The following is a 12168-nucleotide window of genomic DNA, read 5'->3' as shown; positions in this document are numbered from 1 at the left end:
AGCAACACAAGTGTTCCCTCCCTCCCTTCACTCCTCAGTTTCAAGGCATCAGATTCTCCTGTATTCCTCTGCCTCTGGCAGCTCCTTTTTAGTCTTCTCAGTCTCTGCCTACTCTTAAATCTCAAGGCATGCTTCCTGGACCAGCAGTATCTGCACTGATGAGCAAGTTGGTAGAAATGAAAATTACGGGCTCTGACCAGCCATACAAAATCAAACTCTGGATGTCAGGCTCAGCAATCTGTGGTTTACCAAGCTCTCCAAATAAATGATTCTAATAAACTCTAATGTCTGAAACCAATGTTCCACAGGAGTCCTTCATGAGAGCCTTGCCCTTCTCATTCTACACGCTCCCTTCACCCATCCTCTCCCAGGGCTTAAAATAACAGTCAAATAAATGCTCACTAATCACAAGTACCTGTCTCTAAACCCAAACACCTTTGCTGAATACCAGACCATATATACTCAGCATCCCACTTGACAAGTATTTCCTCCCAGATTTCTCAACTAAACATGTCCGGAATTACTGGATATCCTTCCAATCTCCACACCCAACCCCCAAATTCTGTTCCTTCTCTACTCTTCCCACCTCAATAAAAGCACCTCCATCCAAGAGGTGCATAACAAGTCATTCTTCACACTTCCTACAACACCCACCTCCACGTAATCCACACCAGGTCCTCCCAGTCAAGCATTAGTAACATTAGGCTCCATCCCCACTGCCACCCTCTTAACTAATCATCTAATTTGTACACCTCTCAAACAGTCACCACAGAGCAAACACCACGAGCTCACGAAAACACAAATGAGAGCATGTCACGGCCCAAATTTAAATCCTTCACTAGCTTCCCACCGCATTTTCAGATAAAAATCTAAACACCCAACGTGCCATACAAAGACCTAGATCCTAGTCACCACTCCAAAACCACCCCGGTTCTTCTTTCACGTGATTTATTCACTAAGTTCGATGGCTCTGGACTTCCTTCAGTTTCTGAAACTTCCCTACAGAGGAATTTCTCTCTTCATGACATACTCCACACCACCCCCACCTTCACACCTCTGCCTTTACTTAACTCTCCTCACACTTCAGATTTCTGCTAAAATGTCAAAAACAGCGGGGGAGGGGGCTTCCTAATCCACCAATATAAACTGAATCAGTTATTTGCTCATAAAACCCTACGCTTTCTTGTCACAACAATTATCTAAACTGCTAACTACATTAACCTGACTGATTTTATCATCTACACTAGACTGTAAGTTCCATAAGGCCAAAGAAATATCTGTCTTGTTCTCTTAGTACAGAGCTTGGCATTTTTTTAAACAAGGCATTTCATAAATAGGGAATAGGAACAGTTGTTGATATCTTTATTAAATCCTTCCCTTCTGCTGTCTCTCTTAGGAACTTTAACTTACATGTTACTGGGTAGCTACAGATAATTCCTGCATGAAACATCATGCTTAAATCCATCATTTTTCTTACTGATTTATATTGCAAAATCAGAAGTACTTTACTACCTTTCTGTTAAATTAACAATGAGAATTAACTGGCACCTAAGCTAAATTCACCCTACTTGAAGCAGTTAACTCTGAAAGAGTTACCAAGCTACTTTTACAGAAATCTGTAGTAAATTCCTGGCCTCCAATTTCTGACAGTGCCAATTTCTGACAGTCCGTCTCCCACCATGACCATGTCAGAAAGTCCTGTGTACCCAATTATATTCAAAATATCGTTCCTATCCAGCCCCATAACCTCATGATTAGATTATGTCAACAAATTATGGATGGTGTCCTGCCCTCTACACTGCTTCCCATTTAAGGGGAAAAGTCCCCTACTGGAGAACCCACTCTTCCCCTTATCAATCAACATTGAATTCTTCTGACTAGACTGAAGTCATATTATCCAAAAGTGGTCCTATGTTTTAGTAAAAACTTGGAAGGTGACATTGAATTATATGTGCTTGACAATTTGATACTGTTTCAAGCTAAAATTTACATATGGCTGTAGCTCATTTCCACAGCCTAACCTAAAACTAAACTTGCATTCCTGAAACTAAACAAAACTGTTGAGGAAAATCATGAAAATGCCTGTCATATCAGTTGTTTCGACTTTTAGCGAGAACTAAAAAGGTGCAAGTTCTCAGCATTTTCCAACACGCATATTCTTAACTAGAAAAAGATTACAATATGAAGTATATAACATTTCAGAAAGGAAACTACACCAAACACACAACATAAGTATACCCCTAAGAATCTAGGTTTTTAAAATTATATATACCATATAAAACATATATGTGCATGTGTATATTCACACACAGCTGATCTTCATTATTTGAGTTCATATTTGTAAACTTGCTTACTTGCCAAAATTGATTTGTATCCCTGAAATCAATACAATATCCCAAAATCAAAACAATGGCACTTTCATAGTCATTTGCAGACTGTGCAGTGGCGAAAATTTTGAGTAGGCCAGCTGGCATCAACGAGGTATTACTCTGCCTTCTTTCAGCTCTCATACTGTAAGCAAGGGCCCTTTTCAAGGTCTATACAGTGTCATGTTTTTCTCATTTTTGTGTTTTTTACTGACGATTCTGTTGTTTAAAACAGCCCTCAAGCACAGTGCCAAAATGTTGTCCACCTAGCATTCCTTAGAGCAAGAAGGTATGATGACCCTCACAGAGAACATCTGTGTGTTCGCTAAGCTTCATTTAGGCACGAGCTACAGTACTGTCACCCTGCTTATTTAACTGATACACAGAGTATATCATGAGAAACGCTGGGGTGGAGGAAGCACAAGCTGGAATCAAGATTGCCAGGAGAAATATCAATCACCTCAGATATGCAGATGACACCACCCTTATGGCAGAAAATAAAGAAGAACTAACGGCCTCTTGATGAAAGTGAAAGAGGAGAGTGAAAAAGTTGGCTTAAAGCTCAACATTCAGAAGACTAAGACCACGGCATCCAGTCCCATCACTTCATGGCAGACAGATGGGGAAACAGTGGAAACAGTGTCAGACTTTATTTTTCTGGGCTCCAAAATCACTGCAGATGGTGACTGCAGCCATAAAATTAAAAGATGCTTACTCCTTGGAAGGAAAGTTATGATCAACCTAGATAGCATATTAAAAAGCAGAGACATTACTTTGTTAACAAAGGTCCATCTAGTCAAGGCTATGGTTTTTCCAGTAGTCATGTATGGATGTGAGAGTTGGACTATAAAGAAAGCTGAGCGCTGAAGAATTGATGCTTTTGAACTGTGATGTTGGAGAAGACTCTTTGAGAGTCCTCTGGACTGCAAGGAGATCCAACCAGTCCATTCTAAAGGAGATCAGTCCTGGGTGTTCATTGGAAGGACTGATGTTGAAGCTGAAACTCCAATACTTTGGCCACATGATGCGAAGAGCTGACTGATGCTGGGAAAGATTGAGGGCAGGAGGAGAAGGGGATGACAGAGGATGAGATGGTTGGATGGCATCATCAACTCAATGGACATGGGTTTGGGTGGACTCCAGGAGTTGGTGATGGACAGGGAGGCCTGGAGTGCTGCAGTTTATGGGGTCGCAAAGAGTCGGACACGACTGAGCAACTGAACTGAACAGTACTGTTGGCCATGAATTCAATGTTAATGAGTGAACGAACAATATACATACTAAACAAGGTTCTTTAAACAGAAACACACATAAAACAAGGTTTATATTGATTGGCAAAAATGGGAGCAGAGACTTGTGGTACCCTAACACTGTATTTACCCTAGGCACAATGATTCCATATTTGCTAAATCACTGTTGACGACAACTTTAAAGAACATAAGTTCTATGAATAATGAGAATCAAGTATGTACATAGGGAGGGAGACAGGCAGCACTCCCACCAGGGTGACTGAAGACTCAAAGACACTGCAGAAGTCATTCTGAGCAATAGCAGGGCAAAACACTCAGGACACAGCATCCAGAGTCCTGGCTCCATTTAAACAACACTGACACAAAACAAAAATGTAAAACCTACTAAGCATGTTTTTTGCTATCTTTGCTTCTACCTTTTTCCCATTCAATGGTAAACCTCTCCCCAATTCAGGTGCTCTAAACACTAACGCCTTTTCAAAAGCACTTGCCATAATCTTACAACTGGGCAAATGTACCTGTAAATTAAAGGAATGATCATTCGTGAATGTAAACCACATTTGTACTTAAACATCTACACTGTGGCATATTTGGAAAGAAGAGAGAATATGAAGCATATGAAATGACAATATATCGTCAGAATCAAAGAGTAAACCGAATATAGATAATTTCAGCTGTGTGTGTGCTGGAAAAAGAAATACATAAGGGAACAAGACCAAGGACTCAGCCTTCCCTCCACAGAAGGCCAAAAGCCTAGGTCCAGGAGCTGGGGTGTTGGGGGCGGGGTTGGGATGGGGGTGGGAGTAGTGCCATCTTTCAAAAGAGTTTGTTCAATGCTTGCTTCCTCCTAACACTTCACTGCAGATTTTTCCAAAAGAAATGACAAATTATGGCAAAAGGCAGCAGAACATTAACAGTGACATTAGTGACTGAAAGAATTTTTCTTTTAAATTTTTTTGTGTGTGGTTGAGCACTCCCCTTTTGAAAATTTTTTATTTGCATTTTCCAAAATTACTTTTTGTTGAAAATAGCTTGCTCAGAAGTAATCACAGGACATGCATGGAGCAGTGGCAAAAGCTACAAATCCAAAGTCTACTTTCATGAAATGTTGATGATTTCCTTCTATTAAATAAAAGACTCATCTGGGGTTTAGTGAAATGAAGTGAGTGTAATATTACTCAAGTCACACTTGAATTAGTTACTGCAGTTCAAAAGACAGAAGTACAGCATGCGAGTTAACAGCCATGTCTTCTGAAAACCTACAGCTTGAGCTACAACTAAAACATTTGAAATTCCTGTAACATAATGCGATAGGAACTTTCACAGCGTAGTAAATCTGTCTGTCAACACCGATTACCATACACTCATTATTTGACAAGCTAAGGATCCTCCTCCCACCTCTCTAAGATTCAGCCAGGCTCATTACTAGGGGCAATGGCTTGCCAAACAATGCATCCATCCCTGAACCATTCAAATCTTCTTTCTCTTTAGAGTATTTTATAGACAATAACCTTTCATTTTTCCTCCTGTACTCATTTGCTATTGTTTACAGCATTTCAAAAAGCACAAGTGGAATCTCAGTCTACTGTCTCCAAACCACATCAACAACTAGCTCTCAGAGAACCAAAACTACTGCCTTTGATTTCTTCTCTCTTAATCTTGGAACTTAAAAGGGCCATTTACCAAGAAATTTGAAGAAGGAAAATGGCAACCCACTCCAGTATTCCTGCCTGGAGAATCCCATGGACAGAGGAGTCTGGTGGGCTACTGTTCACGGGGTCACAAAGAGTCGTACACAAGTGAGGGACTAAGCACACCAACAAATTATTTCTTGAGAAGTATTTAAGTATTTTTTTGGTAATATCATTCTGCGATTAAAAACTCAAAAGCCAGTGAAACACGCGACAAAACAAGTTATCTCCTACAAGCCAATTATACACGATACACAAAACTAAAGTGTAAGATTTTTTTCTTTTTTTAAAAAGAGTAAACTTTTTTGTAAGCAGCCCTGCAACTGTTGACATAACCCGGTAAAGATAATGAGAGTTCCCAAACAAAACTTCTCAAGTGAAAGTTAACCTTTCCTACCGCCTTTTAAAGTACTATCAAAGAGACGTCCAGCAAGGATATGACTGGTCTCATAGAGAAGATTCTAAACAACAAAGCGGACTTCAAGTTTACCTGCTCCCCCCATGGCAACCCACTGACTGAAATCTGGGGCAAAGCATCACCTCCAACACGCGCACAGACAGAAATAAATTGTTTTTTAACTGATGACTGAGCAGGAGCAAATCCAGGCGGAACACCCGGGGCTGCGGGGTCCTGAGCCCTGCGGCGCGGGTGGAGAGGCTAGTGCAGGACAGCCTACTGAGCCACAGCGGGGAGACAGGAGACCCAATCCTGCTCGATCTGAACCTCTAATGAGTCACTGGTTCAATCATGACACCGCAGCCCTCGCTAAGACGTTTCCTATTTATCTCCCAGCCTCAAGAGTGAGTGAAAATGACAAACTCGCGCTGAAAGAACTGTGCACGGGTCAGAGCTGCCGGCGGCGAGAAAAGCCGACTTAGGCGCGAGCCCCCGCCGGCTTGGCCGAAGAAGCAGGAGAGTGAGCCGCGAAGGCGCGGAAAGAAGCGGGAGAGAACGGGAGAAGCTACCGCCACACCCCAGCCCTCCCTCACCTGCCTGCCCGAGCCTCCCCGGGCGCCCGTACCTTCGGCCAGCGACTCCTCCAGGGTGACCTGGTAGCGGCCGACCGCGAACACCCGGACCCCCACGGACGAGCTACCGGCCCCGGCCCCGCCGGCCCCGCCACCCGCCGCTCCGCCGCCGCCGCCGCCCTCCGACTTGGGCATTCGAGAGAACTTCTTCATGGTCCCGCCGGCGCGCTGGAGGGCGCGGGACGCGCCTAAGGGCGAGCGAGAGGGCGAGCGCCCGGCCCGGCGTGCGCGGCCGGGGCGTCCGCGAGGGGTCACCGCCCCTCGCCTGTCCGAGCGTCCGTGCGCGCTGCGGCCCGCCGAGCCTCACATTCCGCGCGCCCCGAGCTCACTGCCCCGGCCCCGCCGCCCGCTCCGCGGCTCCGCTGCAGCTGCCGGGCTCCCGCAGAGGGCGGCGAGGAGGGCGGGGACGGGGCGGGGCGCGAGGGGGCGGGCCCGAGTGCGGGAGCGACGCGGCCGCCTCCGCCAGTGCCTCGGGCGCCCTCGCCGCCGCGCGAGGCGCCCGGAGCGCGAACCCCGGAGGAGGGCGCCTGGGAGGGAGAGGGCCAAGGGGGCGGGGCGGCCGGTCCCTCCGGGGAGTGGGCTGGACCACTCAGGCCTCACACCCGCTGGACCGCACCGCCGCCGCCCCGGCCGAACCTGCACCGCCCGCCACTCGCGGCCGTTGGCGGCGCGGCGCCCCTGCCAACCGCTCACTGAGGCCAGGCGCCCCGCGCAGGCGCGTTGCCTGCGCCGCCGGAAGTGACGGTTCCGGCTCTTGTCACGTGGAGGGGGGGACGGGGGAGGCGATAGTGGGGGTTGGGGACGAGGGCGAGGTCCGGAATCCCGGGTCCGGGGGCCTGGCTGGGAGGATTCAGGCCGGTTTCCTGAGGTCCCGGCTTCGAGCTGGGAGGTGTTCAGGAGACCGGTTTTGGCTCTGGCTGTGCGGCGAGAGGTTGGTATGTCACTCGGGGGCTTAAAAATGCCGCCAACAACTTCACCGCTGTGAAGGGACTTTTCTCCCTGCATTTCGAAGTCGTTTTTCCAGAAATTCTCCCGAGAACCTTCTTCCGCTCGCCCACCCCCGAGCGTGGGAGGTGGGAGCAGCACAGAACTAGAGCGGATTTCAGTAACCTAACTTCTAAAGCCGTGGTGTCGCACTCTGTAACAGCCGCTTGTGCTGGGAGCGTTTTGCGGTTTATAAATGACTTACAAGTACTTTCAGAATCTCGTGTGTGCTCTGCAACCACCCTGCGAAGTATTCAGAACAGGTATTCTGTCCGTTTCAAGACCTTTCATCACCTTTGGGCAAGAGAGTTTAACGGCCTTGCCCAAGGTCACATGGCTGGCTTGTGACAGCTGCGACTGCGAGGGCCATCCTTTGATACTTAGTTTCATACTTCGGGCCATTCGGGAAAAGTAGGTTAGGCTCAGATCGTTGAAAAACGACAGATTTAGGACTGTGTGCAAGCAAAACCAGTCATTCCCCCCGCCCCCCCCGCCCCTTAACAAAGAGATTTGCCCATTAAAAAAAAATAGACCCGTTGCATCCATTTCATAAACTGCAGGAATCTCAGTGCCTGCGGCGTGAGACAGGCAAAGTGAACGTTGGTGTAAGAGGTTCAGAATGGTAAGGAATGGGAAATCACAGAGTTCATTCTCAAATACAGCCTGCTTCCCATCCATCCCCACCCGCGGCACCACCACCCTGTAATGAATACAGGCCCACTGTGGCCAAACGTTCCATTTATAAAGGAGACATCTAGGTTTTGTTTTTTTTTACCCCTAATAGGGCATTTCCCAAGTTTTTTAAATGTAGGCCAAATAAATTGTGTCTGCAGGACTCCAATATGCACCTTCTGTGAAAGTAAATACTGTGGTTCAATCCCCACCATGCCCCGCCCCCCATTTCTTAATCCAGCTTTTTAATGAGATACAGGCAGAAACGTTAGGAAATGTACTTAGGCAAAAGTTTTGGGGCTTGAAATCTTCCTTTTTTTTTTTCTTCCCGTCTGCTATTTCGAGAGAAGCTATTTCTGCCAACACAGTGCTCTGGATTTGGGGCATTTTTACTGCATAACCCACTAAGATTCTTCATCTAGAGATGTGACCTTTGAAGCACATTCCAGCTCTATGGAAGTCAGATTTATATGCAGATCATTGATGTGGTGTGACAATGGGGGATTTCCATTTAGAAATAAACAGACCATTCTCCTAACTGTGGGGATTCACTGTGGAGTCTCATTCCTACGGTATTCGAATTATAGTTTTTCAAGCTGAATAACTGAGAAATTTCGTTATTTCATACAATGGCAAAACTGCAGTCAGCCTAACATGGAAAGTTTGGGCCTAATAGGGCTTCACCTGATGACCACACAAGAGTAAGGGAAGTCTCCTGTGATCAGTTTGGGAGCCAGTTTACCACAATTGCTGTGGTTTAAAAAAAAAAAAGAAAATCACTTCTATGTACCCAAATAACCTGACTTCTGACTTGGAAGTTGATCATTAAAGACATAGGCCCTGTCTCAAAAATTATGGGTAACACTAAGCAATATATTCTTTTAATTTTTCACCAAACACATAGTAAAAAATAGGAATATTATTTGATCTCTGTTTACTCCACAATAGTCTGTGACAAGAATGCAAAAACATTGTGTTACTAATAAGAATGCCAACATTTACAAACACTACCAAAAGATGTTGATATTAACTATCAGATTGTATCCTTAGCAACTCTGTAAATTAAAATTAAGTGTCCTTAAACCAATTTGTAGGCAGAAAATGAGATATTAATCAGTGGAAAAACTATAGTGAGAATTCTAGTCTTAGTTTTGCACTCCTTTCACTTGGGCTTCCTGTTGGAAAATCTCTAGGAAAAAAACTGGATAATGTACATTCTGACCATGCTAACCACTGTCATCAAGATGTCTTAACAGAACACAGGTATAAAATAGTTTAATAAAAGTAAAAAAATTACATTTCAGGGGTTTTTTTGATATGTATGTCAATCTTTCAAATGTTTAGAGTTGCACTGCAATGAAAATAGTTGGAAACTAGCCACATGATAAAGACATTTTTAAAAAGCAGATTGTTTCAGCTTGCAAGGTTTCATGTTACAGTATACCTATAAAGTCAACAAATCATTGTAGCCAAATGAAGCATTCTGAGATCCTCAAATGGGAAAGAATTTGACAATGGATGGGGGTGGGGAGATTATTGTTATATTTCTGTCTTCTACTGGAAAGTTATAACGCTTCTTGTTACTTTGATTCTCATCTTTTTTTGCACTAAGGTGGCTCTCAAAGACATATGTGAAGAAAGACTGGCATGAACAAAGTATGGTCATCCCAAAAGGCTTATTCATACCAGTGCCTTAATTACTTTTATAAGTCATCTCTTCCAAAGCCTGATTGATCATTTTTCCTCCCGAGTCAATGTTTTCCTTTGATGATGTGTCTTCAATCATTATTAACCTCATTATGTTTTACTAGCAGGAAAAATTATCTTCCCTGCCTAACAATTACTTTATACCTATGCCTGTATCTTTGCTTTCCAAAAAAAAGGTAGTCCTAAAGCCCATTAAAAGAACATATGCATATATATATTGGAAAAGGAAATAGCGCCCCACTCCAGTATTCTTGCCTGGAAAATCCCGTGGACAGACGAGTCTGGTGGGGTACAGTCCATGGGGTCACAGAGTCGACATGACTCTGTGCATGCACACATGCACATCGGTATATCCATTTAAAAATACTTTTAAAGTATCAGTAATATTTAAATCCTCTGTTAAGACTACTCAACGTCATTAATATACCTGTACAATATGTATATATGCATGTAAGAAAGATCACTCTCATAGCTTAAAATACCAAGATGCTCAAGAATATTCTTAATAAGAGAAATGACTCGTGACATAAATTATTTTTCTGTGATAGAATTTTTTCTATAACTTTTACCATGCTTTTAAAAAGGACTGCAAGAAGTAGGCAACTTTACCACCAAGAGAGGTACTTTGATCCCTGACCCTGTTGAACTGGGGAGGGGGTGGGGGGCAGTCCACCAGGTAGACAGCACCTCAGGCTCAAACCTCATGTCAGGAATATCTTGCTGCCTCAGGAAGCATTTGTCCTCGAAATGGATTACAGCCACGTCTGGATATGTTCCCGCCCTCCCTCTTCTTGTTAGCCTTTGTATTTTGCTCTTGTGGCCGAGCTACTACCCTGCTCCCAGTTACATTCATATAAAACTTAGCAGAGCATAAAATGACAACTAACTCTTATTGGGCACTCGCAATGTACCAGTGCTATTTAAAAGTACATATATTAACTCAGTAATTCCTCATAACACTGTGAAATAACACTTCAAATTACTACTGCTTTACAGAGAAGAATACTAATTCCCAGAGATGTGTTACACATTCAAAGTCTGTCTTGTGACTAGTAACAGGTTTCAAAACCAGGTAGTATGGCTTTATAGCTAATGCTCTTAATGACCACACCATGGAGACTCTCCTTGAAAACACACAATAAACAATACGATTGCTACAGTCTAAGGTGATAAGATACCCTCCTATGCCCTCGGGCCATATCACTCACTTAACAAGAGTGTGCTACTTAAGTTCAGGGAACCCTGTTATGATAAGTGACAATTTCTGATCAACTAGGTATACTGAAAAGTTAAGTATTCGCTGAACATCTCCAATGGGTAAAGCACTGTGTATTGGGGGAGTAACTAGATGATGCCAAGTTGAATAAAGTCAAGATTTCAGAGTTTACGCTCTTGGGGGATGGGAGGAGACATGTACAAAGCCATCACAGAGGCAGAGAGGAAAGACTGTGTATTGAGATAGAGTTTACTGTAAGTTCTGGACAGAAATCATGGTCTCTAAGGTTGTGCAATGATGAGATGTTGCCTTCAAATCTCCTGACAGTATGGTTGATGTTATGATCATCAAAACTTCTGGGAACAGAAAAACAGCTCTTCTGGGTTTGGAAGCAGGTGGGCAATTCCTATGGACAGATAGTGAATCGTGTCCCCATGTATTGAACTGATGCTAAATCTCCTAAATCTCCCATTGGGCCACAACTCCTGAAGCCCATGTGGCTAGACCCAGAGCTCTGTCATTAGAGAAGCCCCTGCAATGAGAATCGAGTCCATCGCAATGAAGAGTAGCCCCTGCTCACCGCAATAGGAGAAAGTCCACGCAAAGCAACAAAGATCCAACACAGCCAAAAAAAATAAATAATTTTTTTTAATTTTTTAAAGAATAAAAAAATACTTAATTAAACAAAGTGCCTGGAAAATAAATGCCACTTTGGATTGGTATTTTGAAATGTGTTTTTTAAATTATATTTTAGATTCACAGAAAGGAATAAAAGACAGATGTTTTGAGGCAAGAGTTGCAATCGATCAGTGTATAGGTAAACAAAGATAAATTTGACTGTACTTTGGTTTAAAGGTAAAATAAAGGTTTCCTATTATAGATCTTTCCTTGGAAAAATCTTAATGAAGTGTAACTCGATATTATATAAAAGCTATTTTTTTATCACTTATTTTCATCATGGGGAATATCAAACACCACCTTAGTGCATATTTCAAGATAACATGGAAAATTTTTATGTACCCACTTCTTAAGTTATAATGTTTATAAATTCCTTTTCGTTGACCTTATCTAATTATATAATTTGCCTTTTGCTCTAAATATAATATTCAAGGAAATCATTCTTAAAGGATAAGTGTAACTTTTTAACCTTGAAATTTTTCATACTTCAACAGACACCTTGTTTCTGTTCTGTCTTATCAGCTGGACAGCACTGGGCCCACTTATAGGGACCGATTAAAAACATTTTTCCCATT

The 12168-nt window shown here is 43.4% G+C and overlaps 1 protein-coding gene across 2 annotated transcripts in view; it reads right to left on the bottom strand.

Annotated features, from left to right (window-relative positions):
- The window catches only part of BMP2K (BMP2 inducible kinase), a 116889-nt gene extending 110400 nt beyond the window's left edge, over positions 1-6489 (bottom strand). For both annotated transcript variants that reach the window (XM_052641887.1, XM_052641888.1), the window contains exon 1: positions 6330-6489. In XM_052641887.1, coding sequence (XP_052497847.1) covers positions 6330-6489 — 160 coding nt within the window. The remainder of the gene's footprint in view (positions 1-6329) is intronic.
- Between the last annotated feature and the right edge of the window lie 5679 nt (positions 6490-12168).

The sequence above is a fragment of the Budorcas taxicolor genome, chromosome 6, assembly GCF_023091745.1.
Source record: "Budorcas taxicolor isolate Tak-1 chromosome 6, Takin1.1, whole genome shotgun sequence".
In the NCBI taxonomy this organism is placed as follows: Eukaryota; Metazoa; Chordata; class Mammalia; order Artiodactyla; family Bovidae; genus Budorcas; species Budorcas taxicolor.
Note: the sequence above shows the minus strand (reverse complement) of the source record. Positions and strands in the feature narration are given on the sequence as shown.